A 23,829-nucleotide genomic window follows, 5' to 3' on the forward strand; every position below is an offset into this window, starting at 1 on the left:
TTAATCATTCATACGCTCAATTCACATGCACTCAATCAATATTTGACGCATTTTCATTTCATCGAGTTTCAGAAGTATATGTTTTTGATAATATAGGAGATTGTAATTTAGAATAAATGCATTGAATCGAATAATATTTTTTTGATCTATGCTTGGGCTATTGGTATTTCCAATAGCGCTTCTTCGCCTTATTTTGATGGTTATTTTTATCGGGTGTGTAAAGTTGTACATCATAAACATCAAATTTTTATCCATTACCTATTATAAGAAAAATAAAAATAATTCCATATCTTCATTCTTGAAAAATGTGTATTATTAAATGTTAATTACTCAAGCCTTATTATTCCTTTTCAAGAAAGTTAATCGGATGGGTTGCATCGATTTTTAACTGAAGATGGAACCTGTATCCATCACTACGCTTCAGAAATTAAAAAAAATAGTCAAGACAGTGGATTAAAACGAGCGATCTTGCTTGGGAAAAGTCAAAGACGGTAATTTTTGGAAGAGTCATGTGACTGTGTACATCTATGATTCAATAGGAGAGAATCACGCATCATTGCTTGAAGGTGAAACGAGTTGACCACGATCAGGTCTCGCCTCCACCGACTTTTCTCAGTTTTTCAACTTAAACTATTCCCATCAGATGCAAATTTTGAGGAGAAAGACCGCAACTATTATTTGGAAGGATTATTAGGCTAAAACATCGTTGGACTAAGTGTGTAGACATCAAAGGAGACTATGTTAAGTACCATAAATCATTAAAAAAACAATGTTCTGTTACTTTGTTTCATCAAAAACTTTTCAGACAACTCTAATAGAAAGCAAATTCCATTTTTAATCTCTACAGTGTTATATACTTTATCCATGTACTGCGTAATTTTTTGCGTATTATTTCCTATTAAATGTGTTCATGAAGGATTTATATGACAACAGACAGTTAGTCTGTTAGTCAATGAATTATGTTTGTATCTACAAAATACCCGCACAATTGAGCGATGGGATCTAAGAAATGAAAATATATAGTTTCATAAGCCTGAATATGTTTATAAAATTTAATACGGCCGATGAGGTTATTTAATTTAGAATTTTAAGTGATATACAGAATTAATAGTTGTGTTTATAAATTCAAACATTGCAGAATATACAAGAATATACATATATAATTTCGCCGGAGAACCGTCATAACTTTCACAATTTGCTGTGCAAACAACTGCCACTGACGGACTTCGGGATTGTTTTATTTCTGTCTCACCAATTGTGTCCAAGTTTCATTTTTCCATAGAATCATTTTATTATAATTTCAAGTGAATCAAATCACAACTGAAAAAGTGATATTCTTAACATTTGATGGAGAAAACTCAGTTCTTGGTGTTTTTCAATCATTAATAAATTATATAGATTTAGAAGATTTATAATTTAACTTATAAGACAATTCAATATATTTGATTGTCTCACCGATGAAAGTTCACTATTATTCAAACGAACATTTACCTTTTATATTCTTAAAGAAGGATTTCCTTTGATTAAAATATTTTGGAAAAAATATAAATCTAGTTCTAAGTGAAAACCGGTTATTAGCGATTCATTAAAAATTAAGTGTTCCATCTACAGACATTTGTTAAATTATGTTTAAGGTCAAGATCTGTTTAAGATAATTTTTAAGGTAAGAAATATTGTATTTAGGTCCTAAAATTTCACGTATTGTTCCGAATGGTAGATTTGATGACGATCTTTCTGAGTTAAAAGATGGACAATCTGTGATTAGGTGTTTTATAGTCGATTTACTGGAGTCTCCTTCGATTTCGTATGGTTCGTGTGGGTAATGAATTGTGTGCTTGTCCATGGTGGAATCTGAGAAGATTCGATAGGAAGGCATTCAGGAAGGAAGAAATTTAATTCGCTTAGATATGATCTAATTCTAGCATAAAAACGTTTGTGGTTTCTGGTTTTATTTGACAAAAGATTTGGGAATTTCTTAGAAAAGCAATTTTAGAGGGTAGGATTGGATTTTAGTTTGGCTGCATATGTAAGGCTCAAATATATCCTTCTGTGTCCTAAGGATGGTTCCCCTGATTCGCAGTACAGACTATCCACTAGTGTTGTTATGATTGCTCCTGTTATCAAGGGTAAGGTTGAATTGTGAAAGCTGTCGAATTTTTTCAGTAGTTATTTGTTAACTGTTAGATATAAAATTGATCCATAGTCTAGTTTTGATCGAATAAGTTTTTCGGTACAATGTTAGTATTGTCTGTCGATCTGCACCCCATTATTTAAATTTGTTTATTAGCGTTTTCAGTTAGTTTGTTGTAATCTGGGAGAAGATGTCTAATATGATGGTTTCAGCTTATTCTTTGGTCAAGTAGTATACCGAGACAAATGGCGTGTACTGATATTTCCATCCAGTACATTGATATGCCTTGAGTAACTACACTATCATATATCTCTACGCAATGAATCCAACTTTTATCAATTGACATCTTATATCTAATGATTTAAAACAATGCTGTTATTTTAAATCCTCGTTATAAGGGTTTTATGATTCTCTCAGCTCACTAAAAATCCTTATTAAGTAGTAGAATGATCTTCCATATACTTTCTCAAATGGTAATTGACCCGATAAACCCCTTCGTTTCAGTCGAAATTATTATAAAAGTAGAAAGCTTCTTAGCCTAATATCATTAGTGATTTGTCAGCTCCCTTTTTGCTAGATAATTGTAGATATTACATTTATATCTTCTCAAAATCCCTCTTAAAAACTGTTGGCTTCGATTTCCAGACCATATATCGATTTCCTCTGGAAATTTAATTAATTAATTATGAATTAAAAGCATACATAAAAGGTGTTTTTCAAAACAGCCAATAAGCGTCGCTGCTACACATACACTTATATAGTATATGTAGAGATCTCTTGTGTATGTATAAGTGATTTTCAAACTACATAAGTAACCAATGAAAGAGACATATCCGAAAAAGTTGTATAATTTCTATTGAAATTTTAGTAAACGATCAAATCTTAACAAACATAAGGACGTATCACTTAAAAAGGTATTAATTCAAACAAATTTTATTAATTTGAAATCAGTACATGCAACATAATCTAATAAGTATGTATAAATAACATCTTTATCGCCACTTTATATTTTCTTTCATTATTTTTTTCAATTTTTAGACAGAAATCGCATTGATGTAGTATTTTAGATAGACAATGAACTGAATTGATTGAAAAGTCAAACCTCGTGCATGTGTTAAGGTGTGATGTTGGTAAATGATTAAAATTTTATGTCAGATTCAACTATACCAAATAAAAATAAAGACTATGACGTTTCTTGATATTTTATACCCATTGTGATTATAGTCAATCTTTATTTATGTTCACAGCAATACATGTTTCGTGTGTGTATCTGCGCTACGTACTATTATGTTAGTCTTGTTAGAGCTTTTGATACTTAGGTTCAAAATGCCACATCAGTTTTCATTCACAGTATATATCGACATAATATTTGTTTATGGGTTCTGTAATGATAAGGATAGAGCTGCTGCTAGATAATATCACAGGAGATGTTGGATCGTCGAACTCTTACTTGCGAGAAATGGCACTTTTATAAAGACTAAAGAAAGTCGAAACGTCAAAATTTATCTTTCTTTTAAAAATTATAAAAAAAATAATTTTAAAACAGAAGAGACCTAAAATCAAGAATTTTAGATGAATTTATATATAAATATGCATATATATATATATATATATATATATATATATATATATATATATATATATATATATATATATATATGTTCCACTCAAATTCTACCATGACTCCTTTGACAATGATTTTCCAATACACGTATAATTTGTTGGTATGTATTGATTATCCTACTCAGATTCTAAAACCAACCATGACACTTGAGACTAATGCCTTTTTTGACATCAATATTTTCTTAATGCACTCTATATAAAATGTTGCTTGTGTGTCAATTATCCTACGACTAATCGCAACACCGAATAATGATTTTCATTAGCATTGATAGTTTTTTCGATATACTGTTCATGATATGTTCATTAACCGGTTATTGCCATTGACTCAACCAGTCGTTGAAAATTAAATGAAATGAAAAGTCCTAGAACAAGTTCTCGCCTATTCGCCGAATTTTAAAATTCCTTTGTATCTGGACAGGGCCGTCCTAACGACCCATTTCGGGAGCTTGTGGAGCTTGGTCGAAGTACAATGTCAAATTATGTATAAAAGTATGACTATATATAAATTACTTACATTAACAAATCGAGAATCGTACTGTTCTGAAATCTTGGCGTAAAGTTTTATGAGAGTGTTGTTACTGAAAATATGAACTCAATTTTGAACAATTATTCATACGAGTCATATAAATGTACGGTTAATTTCGAAATGCAAATACTAGAAGTAAAATGATAATGGCCACCTGCCAGTTTTTAGGTTTTCATTTCGAAAAAGATTTATACTTTCATTAAAAACCATTTAACCGATGAAAATCCTGTTTCTAGCAAATACAGAAATTCAGTTTCTTTTGGTCAGCATGTTATATTCTATAGTCACTTATATTCTTTATTCCATTCACAAACGGCAAACAAACTGACCTTCCCTGAATGAGATCTAAATGGTGTTCGAGCGTATACCGTCTTTCGTATTACAGACAAAATAGCTCAGAGAATTTCAATTGAATTTGATGTTTGTTTTTAGTCTACAAACGTTTTAGGTTTGCAGATGTATGTGACGCTTGAAAAACAATTGAAATGATATTATAAGACTGTTATTTATATAATGATTACTAAACACACTGTTCATACTACCACTACACCAACACCAATTACACTGTCTGATACGCTTTTCGATAACCAAGTTATTGTCTTCAGTGACTGAAGGTAAAGTATCAAAAAGTGCGTCAGACATTCTAATGGTGAATGTTGCTATAGTTTTAGTGTAAACAGTGTATTCAATATGAATATCACTAACGGATCCAGAAATTCCAACTCATTATATAATTTTAGTTCACATAGTTTTTCTAGTCACAATATACAGAATTTTTGAGGTATTTGTAATTGAATGTTTTATTGCTTCATCACTTCCAAAATTATAGTTGCTATAATAGTTTCTTTATACAGAGCTCAGTTATACATGAAATCTTCATTTTCAGTATTCAATATTCCTTAACATTTAGACAAAATCGAGGATTTTAGTTCTTCTCGTAACATATCGTTCAATTGATTAACTATAGCTATAAGAACCATTAGTATTTTTTCGACTATGTGCATTGTCTTGCTGAAACAACACTTTCCCGCATAATAATCGCTGTTGATTGTCAATTAAAATTATCCCACGCGCATTCCAAAAAAACAGACGCCATGGCCTTGCCTGCAGATGGAACGGTCTTTGGCAGTTCCCCCTTTTCAGTTCATTTCTTTGAATACTCTTTTGTTTCGGATGTGAAGTTCTGGAACCACGTTTTATCCATAGTTATGAAATGGCGCAAAAATTTGGCTTTATTTCTGTCAAAAATTGACAAACACTCGATGGAAACATCCTCACGACGCTGTTATTGTTCCATTGTGAGCAAACGCAGCACCTGTCTTGCGCACAGCTTTCTGATGTCCAAATTTTCAAATAATATGTAATGTACCGTACTTTTTGAAATACCTACTATCTCTACTAGCTGGCACACTTTCAGTCGATGATCATTCAGTACCGCATTTGGTCGACCAATGCGATGCTGATCTTTGCAGGTTGTACGGCTTCGTTTAAACTCTGCTACCGAATATTTTATTGTTGAAAACGAAGGAACAGTCTCACCCAGAGTAGAATATAGCTCAGCTTTTATATTGGTTGGGTTAACGCCTTGTATCACATAACGATGACCAATTTTTCCATGTTTACAAATTCACTGATATCGTTCACTATAGATGGCTGCTAAACAAATACTAAACAACGTGGCGTCTTCAAACTTGAAACAAATGCTGTATAGATTGTGTACTTTCTAATACAATGGTATTTTTCATGAAACTACCGCCATCTCTAGGTCACTACCTTGATCCATATTGAGCCAAGTATAAACGTCTATAATAGCTTGCTACTACTTTTTTTCGGTATCAGTGAGGTTGATTCGTTGATATTGCATAAAAAGACTACTCATGGTACGCATCATGCAGACGCAGATTTTTTCGTGTTTGATGCGAAAGTAAGTAGATATATTATGTAGCACGTAGTATGAGACATATCTGCAATTATTGGTTTGACAGTAACAAATCGATCTAGCAGCATATCTTATTTTCTCATGTGGTAGCGGTTGCACCTATGAGGTGTTTCATATTTATTTGAAAGCCATATGAAATATATTTTAGTTTGAATACTGAATAACTTGAGAATATTTATCGACATGACAACACTTCACAAATACTTAGATGGCTCAAACATAAGTGTTTGTTTTTGATATAGCCATCTTCTTTTTTTTTGGCATGATTTTCAGACAATGAATTTACTGTGACTCGCTTTTTCCAGATATTTGCCAATCGAAGGTAAAGTACAATAGCTAACTTTTGCTTGCTCCAGCGTCGGATCATTTCATGTAATTAACGTAATGAGGTTCTGGGGTTTTTCCAGTAAATAACTATCTACTTTATTAGCTGAAGAAAAAATAGGAAGAACATCTAGAAACAAAATGTTCCGAGTATTATACAGTAAATATAATGATCTCTTACAAAAACATATAAGAAAGCCGTCCTTTCAAAACAATAGTCCCCTAAACCAAATACTCCCGGTACTTGATCATCATGTTCCCTTAGAATTATTAACTTTAACCATAAAACAATTTTTCTTACTTTTGTTAACAAATCAGTATTGCTGCAGACTTCACACTTATCAGATTTTTGTATTATTCACCTGACTGAAAAAATGATACGGAACTTATAATCTATTGAAAAAAATTATGTTAGTGATACATACTTTTCGTTTGCTTCTAGAGGTTTCAAGATGACCAAGAAGTTGTTCTAGATACTCGAGTTGTCCTTCTAGGTCAAAAACGAATGAAAATTTTACTGTTAGTGGGTAGGTATGAAGAAATGATTTGATTTTGACTTTTGAGCAACATTCTCACGAACATGTTTATACTGATACTCTGAACGCCATTTACAATGACATAAACATTTAGAAAAGGATAATGACATTTGACAAACCTGTGAGAGAGAAAGTGTTTTGGTTTGTGAAAGAACTGACAAAAAAAATATACAATTGTTGATATTTATTAGCCGTACCTTGTATTTTAGTGCTTTGAAATCTCCTGCGATATTCATCAAATCCCAATTGTGTAAAGATCGATTTATTCGGAAATTGAATATTTGAGGTGAACAATTCATTTATTCTTATAAACATTGATTCTATGTTTAAATAAACTCTTTTGGAAATGTTAACGTAATAAACAATTTCATAACAATTCAAAATTTATATTGGTTCAAACTGAAAACATATGCTACCAAAGGTTTCTCAGGAGTTTTCAAAGGAAACAGCTCCATTATCGATGATTGTTGCGTGATATTAAGCATTTACGTAATTCTCATAAAGACTAACAAACTACCACGTTTCTGCAGAATTATCTAATATAACTTCGACTTTTATTAATAAAAAAACATATATGTCCATTTCTGTCATGTTCACAAAAAGTGTTGAATAAAAGTTTTTTCTGGCTAACTGCATAAGTCGATTAGGAGCGGCTTTTTATAAAAAAATTGATAATTTTGATTGCATAGATTTCTCCCTTTCATAATCATAAGTTTCTTAAAGAGAAAAATACTTGACACACTTTTCATTAGGATTGAATGAATCTCAAGTAGTCTATACTACATTCTTAACACACATAATCAGAGTCCACATTCAACTCTCTGTTATTATGATAAAATGATATTCTCATCAACATATTCATTCATTTTGCATTGTTACTCTTCTAAATTTTGCTTCGCATTGCTAATTTGATGAAAACATCAACCAATAAAATCTTGGAAGCAGTGATTAAAAGAGATTTCAGAGATGTTATTAAATATATTTGTTGTCTCTTGTTATGCAATTATTCGGAATGCTTTGAAAATAAAACATGTGACAGCTACCTTCATGACATCATGTACAGTCATCTCAATGGAAATGGTCAGTGTGAAAAATGAATTATTAGACGGTCAATAAAAAATGTTAACCTATATACAGTACAAAGAGAAGGATGAGACTTGAACAGTAGTTTATTGAATAATGGTTATTCATATATATATAATTTATAACATTCCATTTCTTTTCTGAATGTCCTCATAGAAAAGCAACATTCTAGATAAATAACGAATATCGCACTAGAGGAGTACGTAAGTATCATAAAGAGCAATAAATAACAGGAAAAACGCGATGGTATTTTTATAACAAAGGAATATCAATAGAAATATAACATATAATGTGAATTGAATTATTATTTCTTCTACAAATATGATCGCAGTACATTTCTAACTTATTATCGTACCTACATGAATTCCAAAACAAAAACTCCTAATAGACTTTTCTAACCATTAAAATGATGTGCGTTATCTTCTTATAGTCAAGTTCCATTGTTAAAGTTTTAAACTAAACCATATATGAAAAAAATCCCCTGTATACATTCTTTTCTCTAAATATTCAATTGAAATAGTGAAGATGAATGGACAAAAATTTATGTAACAGCTATTCACGACCACGTGTATTGATAAAAATTCAAACAAAACAAATTATATTCGTTTTAAGAAAACCTATTAAATAACTTACGCTTCTACTACGTTTATCATGTTTCTGGTTTCAACCAAACATCTAGCAGTAATTAATTGGAGTGAAAAATCCCGTTGACAAATCACAGCTTATTAATTAAAAAATGTCATTTTCGAGGGAGAACGACGGTGCCAATGATTAATTGGATATTCTTTTCTGACACTAAAAATTAAGTGACTGAACAATTTTTTTGCGTGATACTATTCCCCATTCCAATTTGAGTTTGTTGAGATTTTTTATGGAGACTTACGTCTGCTGAAAAATCATGATATTTCTTGTCTCTTTATATTTTCAGTATGATGAAAGCAATACGTCTAGTAATTTAATGCGTGAGAACTTTTGACATTTATCATAACAATAAATTATATTATTATCAGAGTTATAAGCTCCACCACATAGTTATAATTCCACTGTAGCCAGCAATATTTAGAACTCTTTGATATGGAATCAAATTCGCATATCTCTTGAAACATGCCACTAAATTGAAATTCAAATTCAAGATATAATTCATGGTATGGAACATAGGATTTTTTTATACCAAAAGTTAAGGTTGAGCTGAATTGTTCTAGCATTCTAGTACACTAGAGATTCAAAAATTTGTTTACCTGTATTATATATCTTATACCATGACATATACTTTTTTCCGTATTATGATTATGATAATCATAGTGATCATAATCGAAATTTTAATAATACTCCATTTCCAACAGCACAACAAATCTAACAATTGAAATTATTAACCTAAGACCAAGGCCAAAACTGTGCTGAACTAACTACGTCATTCATAAGCAAATGAAAAAAATATCCATCTTTGTCCTTTTGTCATTTGCAATTGCTTATAAAAAAGTTGTTATTTTGGCAAACGTACGGTACCAATCGATTCTACGGGAAAAATTATGATGAAAACTTACATAATTTTTTTTTGCCAATGTTCATTCTGTTAGCATGAAACGATAATAAACAATGGAACTTTAAATGGAAATATGTCAAAAAATTATTATACCTATAGATTTTCACCGTAATATTCCTCGTAGAATCGATTAATGCAGTCCGTTGCAAAATAACAACCTCCAGCATGGGTATTTTTTTCATTTGCCTATGAATGATGTAGTTAGTTTAGCACAGTTTTGGTTTTAGTTTTAGGTTAATAATCTCAATTGTTAGATTTATTGTGCTGTTAGAAATGGAGTATTATTAAAATTTGGATTATGATTATTATTATTATCATCATAACCATGATACGGAAAAAAATATATGTCATGGTATAAGATATATAGGTAATACAGGTAAACAAATTTTTGAGTCTCTAGAGTCTAGTGTCTTAGAAAGCTAGCAACCCAATCTTTACTTTTGCAATAAAAAAATCCTGTGTCGAGGACGAAGGTGGTGAACTCTGTTGCCCCTATTAAATCCACAATTAGCGAACTTTAATCATTAATTTCGATGGAATAATTTTCCGTAATAGCAAATTAACAATAAGGTATAACAAACAAAGCTTGTGGAACGTTGAAGTTCCTCCCTATCGAGCAGTCGAGAGAGCCATAAAAGTATTTAGCCGCTGCCGCATTTTTGAACTTTGCGATTAATCTATGCATTATAGACATTTGGTTGTTTGGTGATTTTTGATCGATTTTTCTCACTTAATGCAGTGATATAACTCGCATACGAACGTTTTGAAAGACCCTGTATGTGTCAGCTGGTTGTATCTTGGTGGAAAAACCCTCAGCTGAACCTTTGAAAGTTATAACGTAGGAGTTAGGCGGAAGTATCAGCTGACTCGATTTACTGCTAGCTGATTTTTTTGATTCACTTCCATCTGTCTTATTCACTGTTGCTGTCAGAGTTGTCTGCTGTTATGTTTTCATCGTCAACATCTGTAAAAAAATTTGAAAAGTTTTATGATGCGGATTTTAGCATAATTTAATCCAAAATGTTAAAAAACGTCACCTTTTTGGGCTGAATAGTGATTTCATCCATCGATGTTGGTGACTGACATTCAGAAAACCAGGAGAATTCATATTTGTTGTCAATTTGTGCTCAGTCATAGTCTTCTGGATCATCAGAAGTTGGAACCTTCAAGTTTGCATGTGATCACATTTAAGCAATGTAGCATGCTCTTAAAAAGTGCTTATATTGCTCTGATCTGAATGGTGGTAGAGCAGAACCATCAATAGCTTTTTTTGATAACTTAAACGTTTCAGTATCTCAGAATTTGTATGTTTTTTCGAACAACGCTACTCTAGTCTGATTAATCATTGTTAGACAAAAAGCAAACTCTTTTCAAATATATTTTCTTTATTCTCTGATGATTTTGACATTTGGATGAAACAATCCAAATCCAATCATGTGAATGCGTGAGCTGATTTTCAATAGTAGCTGAAATAATTCTTCTTGAATATTACTTTTAAATGACTATGGTAGCTCGTCTATTCTGAACGCACTTTAGTTCCCTTTTTTTCTACTTCTCCTTGTAGTAATTCGATCATGCGTATAATTAATCCCCTCCAAGCGTACCTTATTACTGTCTATGTTATACTAACGTTGTTGCTTGAATATTTAGAAATAACAAGAATAATTAACGATACTCATTTTCTCCCAGACGAAAATTTGTGAGCTGATTGTTAATATACTGCTGTGGTAAATAAAAAAAATCAGCTAGCTTCTGTCTAACTCCTACGTTATAGCTTTCAAAGTTTCAGCTGACGGTTTTTCCAGCAAGCTCACATATATATTTGTCCATAGTTGCATATAAGCTATCATCAGTTCAATTTTCATCTGAGAGGAAATCACTGAAAATACTCATAAGGCTTTATGATACTATTCTCCGATGCGTCTCACCAATTATCTCTCGAGAAGAAATAATTGACCAAATTTTCACCTGACTCCCGGACTATAGACTTAACTAACATATAATAATTAATTACTGATTAGTACTCAACTAACTTATAACCGCAAACCCGCTTATTTTCCAAATTTTATACTTACATACATTACAATTGGTAACTATTGCTGATCATCTTCGATGTATGATCGTCCTGAAGGTGATTTTGTTGTTACCCATAGCATATAGATGATTGGTTCAAAATAAACATGACTGAAGATGAGTTCCTCTACTGAAATCCTTCCACAGATCTCAAATTAGCAGTAAATGCATACCATTTTTGACCCTAAACATTGAAATCGAAATTCGAACTTCTACAGTTTTTGCTATTACTAATTCAGAAATATACATGAACACATATTTTTTCAGTAAATTATGTCAGAGTCCTCATATAATTAATTATGATGGAGAATAAACTGAAGTACAATTTTCAACGTATATTATTCACTCATATATTCACTAATCAACATAATCGGTGTGGTATTATAGTATTAAAAAATATATTGAGGAAATATTCTCCGAATATTGAAGCTATATTCGGATAAAAATAGGATGTCTCACAATATTAAGGGGATTGCTATATCGTTAGGACTTCGAACTTCACTGAAAATTGATTCGCTTTGAACCGTTAATACTATACCGTCTAAATGGATAATTCGGTATCAAAATGGGATATATTGATTCTAGACAAGGCAATATAGATATTTTGATAAATTGAATTTCTATATCATAAAAATTTCTAAAAATAATCAACTCTTTCATATTTATTAACATATATTCGTTTCTTGTTATTAGACTTACGAAAACATCACAATTAGTTGTTTCAACAAGGTCATCAGCAATGAATGCTTTGGTTAATTTATGTTTGTCATTTTAAATATGAAAATATATCAGGTATTCATGCTCCCTTGAAAACAACACCTTAACCAAAAATATACAGTAGGTATTTTCAATATGCGTAACTGTACCTTCATTAGTCAGTAAGGGCAGTTGAAAATATTTAATTCAATTAACTACGTCTTTTAGCTGTTTATATAATGAGTTGGCCATTAAATATTTTGATTCATCAGTTGCATGCACAATTGCTCGAACAAAAAAGCAGGGCTGTCTGCTTCTATCTTTAGTTCGAGTTAGAAATCCCAAACGAGAGATGTAAAATCAACATTCGTCGCAAAATAAGTAAGAAAATTACTTGTTCTCTCATTCAGAATCAAAACTTGTTAATAACTCAGGATTATATTGGTCAGTTTACGTTTTTCCTTTTTATAAGTAGTTGATTGCACTCTTAGAATTCTAAAATTTTGTGCTCATGACCTAGTAGAACAAAAAAATGTTTTCTTCATACCTCGGTCGAAAGTTCGCATCTTTTGCATCTATTTTTTGGCAAAAAGTTGAAAATTAATGCAATTATGAAGCTGCTAATGAGTTCTCAGAACTACGTGTTCTGCAAAAATCTCATTTGCAGTTTTACCAATGCCCGAATCTCTAACTGTCTAGAACGAAGCTATTTCAGAGTAATATTCATTTGATTTTGGCTCGGTTTCTTCTTCTTCAGTTTTTCTTCATGCGAAGGGTGCTACGTAAATTTTGAGATATGGCAACACTGATAATAATATATCAAATTTGATATTTCCATTATAAAGTTTGACATTTTTAATAGTGGAAGTACTCAGAACGAATGGTATTTGAGTAGTTTACAGATATTTGAAACTTTTATCTTGGTCAAAATATGGAATTAAATCGCGTGCGATAATTTTTTATATGGATTAAGCCAACGGCAGTATGCCGATCAACTCGCTTCGACTTTTGGTGATGAAGGGTCATCTCGGGCAACCGTGTTTCGCTGGGTTTCCGCATTCAATGGACGCACTTCGCTGCAGAATAAATTTCGTGAAGGTCGTTCAAAATCGGATGTTGTGCTACAAAATTTGTTTTCTATACCTAAAATAACGGTTAATGCGTTCAAATCACATCTTTTGAAGGTACCCTAATCGGAATGGAGAAGATGCTTCGACAATTGCATAAAAGGCATGCGGAATTGTATTGATCTTACTGGAGAATGTTTTTAAAAACAATAAATCCATATCCAATTATAAATATTTGTGTATATTAAAACTTAAATAGCAACTCTCGTTTGAATACTAAATCTCTAGGTCAAATTTGTGTAAAATTCTGTCAGCAAGCAATACTTTGGGAGAGTCATTATGAAACACATCCAGTTTAAAAATCATACTTGTGCAGACATACAGTTTAGACTAATATGAGCTGTTGAGACAATAAATAACAAAAAACTGAATTATTTATGCTTCTAAATGTCCTTGATTTCAGGTCTCTCCCGATTAAAAATTTTCTTCTGTTATTCTTTTCAAAAAAGATGGAAAGTTGCCGTTTCGACCTTATATTTTAATAAAAACTAAAAAAAAAGTCGATACGTCAAATTTTTATGTCTCTTTAAAAATTATTGAATAAACTAATTTCAAATCAGAAGTGACCTAAAATCAAGAACATTTAGAAGCATAAACATATCAAAATATCTAAGAAATAAGAAACTAAAATATTTATAGTTATAAATCCGAACAACAAAAAAAAATGAACGATGGTTACAGCAATGGAAATATTTTTTGTACAGTTCTATGCGATTAAAAAAATCCAGTTGTGATTAATTTTAAAAATTATATAAATTTACACTGGATAATTATAATATATGAATATGGTAGATTTATTATTCAATATATTGAATGAATTTTTGCCTATATTCCTTAAATTCTTGTCCATGAAATTGGGAAACCATAACATTACAAACGACAAATAAACTTGTTCTATAATATTGTTAGATTGGTGTTAAAATTATCAGAATATTACTATCATAATACACTTTTACACCAATTAATTTATTTATATTTTTACAACATATTGTTTGACCTTGAACAAATGTATGTGAAGGAATAGAGAGATTTTGTATAATATATTGATAATAATATTCTTGCTATATGTTTATGTAAATGTTCATATTGCTCACATTATATTGATATTGTTGAACAGAGATAAAGGAAGGTATTTTTAATGATATGATCATGCCTCTATATAAACAATCATAGTTATAACATACCAGAAATATCATTTGATGATATATTCATTATTTATGAGTCTTATCAATTAGAAGAAAATGATTATATTATCTATTCAACAATAAAATTTTTAAATAGAGAACTAAAAGACGGAGATACTCCTTGGAGCTTAAAACATGAAACGAATAGGTTTAATAGAAAACATAAGCAATAATAATATACAGGGTGAGTTACCTATATTTACAACATCTCCTAATGTGTCCTTTTTTAAGCTCTCTTGATTAGATAAATTCCAAATAAATGGAATATTTCAGGACCAGCAACATAAAACCTCATTACAAGTTGAGTTAATTTTCCATGTAAAATTTAAGAGTATAATTAACTTTTGGGCGTATTTTTATTTTGTTCTAATATTTCTTTTATTGCTGGAAAGAATTATAGACGAAGGTCGTAATTGATATTCATAAATTCATAAATTTCTATAAATACTCCCGTTTATACACTAAAGAACGTATAAATAAGGGAGGGAACAAATTAACGCAAGAAACTACGAACTTACGAATTAAGTTCAATACTATATATCAACAATAGAGATCAAATAATTATAATAAAATTGGGATGCACTTAAGTAGCTGCAGATGTCAAAGTGACACTTGCTATATATTGGATTTGTAATTAAGCAACGAATATATAATAAAGAAACTGCTTCGAGTTAACGGTCGTTTTAAGTTAAATTACATAGAAACAATGAATATCATGTCTGGAATCGTTTTCATCTTCACATGATATATTTTCATCATCTAATAAATCGGTATCTCAAAAAATATACCATTATATTCGAACAGAAGTTTTTACCAATGAGACTCTTTGGTTCGTGAAATTGACTAGACATATTGCGTGGTATCATACTCTATTTTCAGTGATGCAAATTTGTCAACAATTCATCGGTATCAGCTTTTAGAGTACGTGAAACCACTTGTTTAGATAGAACTTTTTCCTTTTTTTCATCAAAACACAAAGCTGATGCTGAAATCATTTCGGAATGAATAACTAGTACTTCCTCATTGTGGAAATTATTATCAAGTTCTTCTATAACATTCTCGACCATAGATGCGATTATATTTTATACCGACAAACCCTGCATTATCGTATCATGAATTATTAAACTGTTGGATGATGCAGGTAGAAGATTATCTTTATGCTTACGTCGTCACTTCTCGTCACAGAAGACACCTTTATTCGATATACATAATGTTGTAATCACGATTTTTATACTTACGGAATTAAATAGAATTTATTTCACTAAATTATGTATTTCATCAATAGTTTACTATAGAGAGAAATATATAACGTTCGAACGATACATTAGTTCTATATTGACAAAAAAAGGATGCTAGGTATGGGGCAGGGTAACATTTTGCTTGCCAGAATATTAAAAGAGGAAAAACTTCCTGTTTTATTCTAATAAGAAACCTTTATAAAAACACTTTGTAACAGCAAACTATAGAATAGTTATGAAGAGAAATTTTTATACCTGTCTCATCTAGTCACTCTAAGGCCCGCCTTGCTAGACATAGCAGGATTCGACTTCATGGGTGGTAGTTATCAGAAATTTTCTGTGTAAAATTTTACATTTTATAAAATACAAACAGGTTGCTTGCCATTAGCTCTTGTGCTCTATCTTTAGTGTTTCCATTTTTTTACCCAATTCTTGATATGTCACTTGCGCAATATAGTCTGCTGTCTACACCTAACACCATATTAACTCGTGGGGTCTGGTCTTCCGATATGATCTTGGTTACCCATGATCTGAAGTGCCTCTACTTTTTTATGGAGGATAAGTTTGCCTTCGTCTTTCTTTGCAAACTTTTTCCTCCTATTTTATTTTGGTCGTTTATTTTATTATTGTCTAGTGACACCTTGAAGCTATTGTTGATAATTCATTTCATTGTGCATATGTAAATATTTCGCTGTGTTTTAGGTTGGTATTCATTACAATTGATACAGGTATATTTTGTTAATTGAATCTATAAAGAGAGAGACAGAAATACTTTATTGTCAAAAGAATGTTAGAATTTGTAGACAAAAACTAAATTAAAAAACAAACATAAAAATAACTAAATAAAGATACAAATGACATAAAATTTCAATACACAGAATAAAACCAAAATGAGTAACAAAGTTATGGGTAATAGTAATGAGTAATTAGTTGTATATAAGTCCATGGCAAAGCATAGCATTAAACCAGTATGCATGTCCGGAATTAAATATTATTATAATAGAAGTCGTTTACAGGGAAGAAGGCACTTTCCAGTCAATATGTCTTCAAATTATTGCGGAATGCGGGAGAAGATAATATCGATTTAATTCTAATTGGCAAGTGATTGTGCATTTTTTTGCATTGTAGTGCCTTGGGGCACTCCACATTCTATTGGCTTGCAAAATGACATCGTTGTATCAATCCTTACAAGCTGTTGGTAAGGTATGACTTACATCATGCAAGGTGTGAGTTCCCCTAACACCGTAGTACTGCAATTTATTGATTCAAATATTATGATTAACACAATCGAAAGCCTTAGAAAAATCACAAAAATTTCTTGCAGTGGAGTGATGGCTGTTTACGCTAGAGTACACATTATTCGTGTGGGAGAATTTAGAATCATTTGTGAATTTTTTACTAAAAAACCCAAATTGATGGGTAGTAAGTATTTTATATTTAAACAGAAATGATAAAACCCTCTTTTTAACCAATCTTTCTATGATCTTAAATAACGTGGGAAGGAGTGCAATTGGGCGAAAACTCGATGCTTTTATCTACTTTATGCAAAGGTATAACTATAGCCGTCTTAAGGTAATTTGGAAAAGTGCCATTTTGAAATGAAACGTTGATTAAAGTGGTAAGGTGAGTTAATGTGCAATCGGGTAGACAAGAAAAGAATTTTGATGTAAGTCCATCAACTCCAGATGAGTATTAATTTTTGATGTCATTAATTGTACTGCGAAGCTTTGCTAAAACTACGGGCATAAAGAAGAAACTGTGTAAGTTAGCATTAGCATCAGGAAGATATGAAAGCGGATCATTAGGAATTATAAATTTTTGGCTACATTCACAAAGTAATTATTGAGGTTATCAGGTGAAGTAGAGATAATGCTCGATGAAGAAGGCTTATTTCTTAGTTCATTCAAAATGAACCATGTTTCTTTAGAAGCTGTAGCAGCTTTTATTGTCTACTTGAATTCACTCTAGTTCATGCAATTTTATTTTTGATTTTAGGGTTTATTCATATCATGTGTTTGTATTACTCGAGTAGATCCTTTGTTAATGTTCTGTTACCACGATTACTGCACCATCTGTAAAGCGCCTATATAAAAAAGTGATACCAACAATTCAATAAATGAAAAAAGAAATTTGCATAAAAATCGATTGGAAATCATCCTGTATTCTGTGATAACTACGAAAGTAATTTAAATAACTATGTTAATATTCGAGTTAATTTGATCGATTCATCAATCGAGAAGGTACTTTTAGCTCGAGATATCTAACAAACTATAAATTGTAGTCCGACCAACCCCGACTCGATTGTCTATTAACAATTACGTCTCAAAGCTTCGAGTCAGTCTGTTCTTACTTAATGGTTTTATTTGTTGTAAGTGGTATCAATTGAAGTTATTGTTTGAAAATATGGAAGAAATAGCTGTAAAAGTAATACCAAACCGTCCGAAGAAGAAACAACAAAAAATTGATTTCCGATTCTTAAGTTCAGCAATGGGAGGTAAGTGAAAATTATTATGAAATCGGTTTTCCGTTCAGTTTATTGAGAGTTGTTCATAGTAATATTTTTAATATAAATGAAATATTCTTGTGAGATTTCAACTTATATTCTCTAACCATGATGTGGAATTAGCCCAGAAAAATAAAATTACATATCTAGTCATAAATAGGGTAGTGGTTATATCATACGCTCAATTCACATTTGATGTTAGCTTTCCTGTTTTTCATAAAATTCACTTGTAACACTATTTTTATGCTATCTTGCGATCATCAACATTTCATAGACTGAATACGTACTTAATTCGGCACTTCATATTAGTAGCATCTTCACTTTGTACTCAACTTCCATGAACAGTTTTCCAGAACGGAATTTTTATTTTGATATCAGCAAGAAGAAATGAAAAATCTAGCTACATAAGGCAAGTCCCAACATCACAGGTGGTTTTTTGGCAAGATTTGCCAACATTTAAAATTAAATAGCCTCCATGTTTTTCACTAATTTTTTCATTTATATTAGTCACAATCAGTAAAAACTGTTGAAATCAATTTAATTTGCTAATTGCATTTTCATACAATATACAGAGTTTTTCTAAATTCATGTGACATAATTCTCGAGGTGATTGGTCGTATGAATTTGAGATGGGTCTTTCCTATAACAAAAGTTCCTCAAGGCACACCTTTCCGAGATATAACCGTTGAAAAGTGGTGTCTAAAATTGAGTTTTTATTTTTTTTTTCTATAATTTCAGTAAAGCTGGAAAATTGAAATTTTTTGTTTTTTTATTTTTGAAAACTTTTTTCATTCTTAAAGTTTTTTCCCAAAAACAATAGCTGCAGAGAAAGAAAATAAATACCATAATTTATAATTTTTTCAAATAAATCAAATGGAAAACAGTAAGATGTAAAATGTGATACGATTCATAATAAATACTGGAAATAACCTACAGCCAAAATACATGAAGGTAGCCTACGTATCTTGGATTGCCGTACATGTTCAAAGAGTTGAAGTATATTTCTTATGGTGTCACACGCTAATTAAATACGATATTTGATTCGTTAATATAAACTGAGAGTGTCGTATAAACTGATGATTTAACGTTTTTGAATTCACTTCTGTATAATTAAACAGAAATATTGAAAAAATATCCGTAATTTGTCCTTGCGTGCGATTGCACGTAAATTACAGAATTTGCTAGCATTACCGAAAACCTCTTACTGTATCTCGGAAACGGATCTCAATTTCATACGAGCAATCACCTCTTATTTGTGTTGTTATTATTGTTGTTAGGATACAAAAAATACGATAACTTATTATAAGAATCTGTAGAAAATACTTTGACTTCTTTGATTTCTCAATTTGAAAATCAAATTTGTTGAAATTATGTTATTTATTCACTTGAATATGAGAAATTTCTCTTTATACACTTTTCAGCATAAATCACCAATTCGTGAAGCTGAACAAACAAAAAATTGAACAACAACGATTGAATTTTTGACAAATAAATAATTGATTGTTAAATGACTAGATGTAGCTTTATAATCATTTTTTGCACGGAAAAATAAAAGAACAGTTAATTTTAGATATAGGTAATGCTTCATAGATAAAGAAATATGTTGGTAGTACTTTCCAATACTCACATGATATACAGGGTGATTCATTTGACAAATTGAAAAAATAATATATTATTTTATACAGAATAAATAATTCTCCAGAACTTCTACTACTACGTGTTACAATTTTTATGGAAAATACAATGTAGCTTTTGAAATGCTTCGTCGAACACATCTAAACCCTATGTTATTGTAATGATGATTTCAAGCTAATTCAAAATATGCTATAAAATAGAGGGTGTTTTCTTCAGAATAATGTAACTTTTATGTGGCAGAGTATTCTGGAACACCATAATTATGACCATAATACTCAAAATTTTGAAATTGATATCTCAAAGGATATCTCACACTCATCAATCAATCTGTTTTGAACTCAAATATATATATATATATATATATATATATATATATATATATATATATATATATATATAAGCATAAACAGGGTTATTGAAAATTTAGAACTTGGAACAATTAATTTCTAAGTGATGGTCATACCCATTTATCCTAATAACATCTCTCATACGATTAGGCATAGATCTAATCAAGTCTTATGTGACATTAACCGTTCTTCTTCTTTTGCAACAATAAGCTCTAGGATCGAGTTTGGTGTAGGAAGTCTAGATCGAATTCTTCTCTTTAGCTTATCCCATGAATGTTCTGTCTGATTTACGTCAGGATTATACGCTGACCACTCCATAACCCGAAAATCGACTTCAGCAATGTAATCTTGCACGATTCTGTAGGAGGGCGGTTCTGCATTGTCATGCGTAAAATGTAATCGATGTAAGGTACCACATGAATTGCTCAAATCTCGATATATCTATCGGCCGTTAAACCTCTTCTTCCGTGAATATGGTCGCCCCTACGAATGATCAGGATCAGTTCTATAAAAATTGCACCCCATATCATGCAAAAACCACCTCCATAAGCACTATACTTTTGGGCATTACTTCAACTTGCATACATTCAATATTGCATGAATATTTGGCTGTCAAAAAGATTTTATGGCATTGGATACCGCATAATTTTACAATCGCTCAAAATTAGCTCGTTTACTGATACTCGTTTACACATAAAACTCAAACTGATTTATAAGTAAGAATAAAATATAGTCATTGAAGTTAGTCCAGATGTTGGATTTGTCCAAAAAGCACAGAAATCATAATAAAAGAATACAAACTCAGTGAACACTTCTTATATGTATCATTAGTGAGTTTAATTATTTGTTTGTAAATTTTAATTTGAACTTATTGATAAAAATATGGTAAATGAAATTGTAAAAATGACTTTCATTTGCAGGTTTTACTCTCATAATGCTGTTGGGATTTACAGAAATTCCGCTTGGCATTGAAGAAAAATTCCTGAATTCTTCTCCAGTACTTATGACTAAAGTGTTTGCATCGTTTATTTTTGGTTTCCTTACAGAGATAATAGGAAGGAAGTATACCTTGATAACATTACATTTTATATTGGTTTTTTCTTCTGGAATAAGAGAATTTTGCATTTTATCACTTCTGGATGTGGCTAAATATTCCAGAGAGATTGCTTTGTGTGGAGCTTTGACTATCTTACCGGTATATTTTGGGGAAATATCCGACAAAAAGTATAGAGGAATGCTAATTGCATTGGTATACTCTTTTTATGAACTGGGATTTCATTCATTTCAATGGTTGGCGATATTTTGCCCAATTGTGACTGCTATGTCCATTGCACACTACGGAACGATGATATCGAGTATGGTAATGAGTGTAATTTTTGCTACAACTGGACGTGAAACACTCACTTATTACTTATTACGTGAAAAATTTGATCTCTTGAAATTAACTCTTGAAAATCTGAAAAATTTAAATGTGAATACAGATCCGGAACTTGGTGATTTAATGAGGAAAATGAAAAAATCTGGTAATGGCAACGATATAATATTGCTTCTTCCAAAATCTAGAGAATGGACCAAGGGGATTTTGATACTATTGAGCTTGATTCTTTTCAATTTCTGCTCAGGATCATATATTATCCTCAATATCAGCCATGACTATTATTCACTACCAACGGATCCAATTATTCCAATTGGTGAGTAATTCACTTGATTTATTGATTTTTGTTCTCAAAAATAGACTAGGAAACTTAGCTAAGAAAATAACATATATAAATGTAACTGACTATCAAGATTAGTCTATATTATGACAACTTTGCTCTTCAATCTTCTCCAATATACCTCGTAGCACGTTCCAGGAAATTAACACACCTTAACCAAAAATAGTTTCTCACTTAAAACATGACACTCGTAAAATGCATTTTAATTAAATACAATTATCCGTATCGGTAAATGAAGTTCTGTTTTGAGCTTGATATTTAATTTTTAACTGTTACTATTATCAGACAAATGGAAAATTCCATTTGTTCAGATTATAGTAAATGTGCAAACTACTTGGTTTTGATTAGTACAAACCATATAAATTGTTTGACATTATGTTTCATTTTTAGGAAAGACAATACTAGCCTTTTTATGTCCTCTATTGGTGGATGGAATTGGAAGAATAAAATGCTTAATGTATTCTTTCAGTTTAATGCTACTGAATCTTTCACTAATATCCATTATGACTCTTTATAAGATTGACTATTTTGGACCGAATGCTGCAATAATGTTGGAGTGTTCTTTTTTAATCGCATGCAACACAGGAATGGTTCCCTTACAATTGGTATTTCAAGGTGAATTGTTTCCAATGAAAATGAAAATGGTCTTAGCGGCTACTACTACAGCAATCTTCTTTTTTTTGAAATGCTTGTCGGTTGATATTGAATATAACCTATTCAGTCTAACAATGAGTGTCATAAGTTGTGTTGTTGCTCTTATTACTGTGAAATTTTATTATGTCGAAACTCGGAGAAGAAGTTTGAATGAAATACAATCTATTCTTAACAAAATTTGAGGATGTTGTAATCAGTTTTCCATTTGAAAATGTTTATATGGAATAAATTCATATTTGTTTTGTCGTTAAAAATTAATTTTAAATATATTCAGTTGACAATAAAGACATTTGTTTTATTTATCTTACAGTAACCATCATAATGTTTTCGGTATTTGCACAATTTCATCAAGTTGTGTAGTTTCGAATTAAATATGTTTTTATAACTGCAAGACTTTGTTCTCAGTTTGACGAGAGCAAATAACTGAAAATTGTATTGAAAATATATTAAATGTGGAACAGATCGGTTTATTTTTCAAATTCAAATATAGTGTGAGATTAAGATTAAAATAGTTGAAAACCACAAGAATTAAAAAGGGAAATACATTCATTGTAATTCACAGTATTTTTCTTTGAACTGATCAGGATGGTGGTTCATGCAGTCAACAAGCGCGCGAACTTATTTGGGCTATAGTCTCTTGAGCTTAACGGTTGGTCATTGTCCTGCATTTTCATAATTTAAAACATATGATGGTTCTTATCCATATAAGGCATCAGTTACTGGTCATCTAATTGTCAGGTTAGTTTAATTGATTTAACTGTTAGTACAGGCAAATTAGGCGATTTCAAACTAAAACCTTTTTAGGAGGTTTTGGGTTACTGAATAAGTCTACAGGGTGGGTTTCACGCATTTTTCCTGGCCTCAAAAATTTCACTGTAAAAATGGGTTGAAGTATTCAAAAACCTTTTGATTTCCGGATAACTCGAAAACTATTAGAATTTCGACACAAACT

The 23,829-nt window shown here is 30.9% G+C and overlaps 2 protein-coding genes across 2 annotated transcripts in view; both read left to right on the forward strand.

The window, feature by feature from the left end:
- Positions 1–23,829, forward strand: part of LOC130903512 (limbic system-associated membrane protein-like) — a 1,047,744-nt gene that overhangs the window by 520,373 nt on the left and 503,542 nt on the right. The gene's annotated exons all lie outside the window — the stretch shown is intronic.
- LOC130903517 (uncharacterized) lies at positions 18,220–23,162 on the forward strand. The gene is made up of 3 exons (XM_057815665.1): positions 18,220–18,517; positions 21,429–22,199; positions 22,614–23,162. Exons 1-3 carry the CDS (start codon positions 18,427–18,429, stop codon positions 23,057–23,059), a joined length of 1,308 nt encoding a protein of 435 aa, XP_057671648.1. The 5' UTR covers positions 18,220–18,426; the 3' UTR covers positions 23,060–23,162.

This window comes from Diorhabda carinulata, chromosome 2, assembly GCF_026250575.1.
Source record: "Diorhabda carinulata isolate Delta chromosome 2, icDioCari1.1, whole genome shotgun sequence".
NCBI classification, from domain to species: Eukaryota; Metazoa; Arthropoda; class Insecta; order Coleoptera; family Chrysomelidae; genus Diorhabda; species Diorhabda carinulata.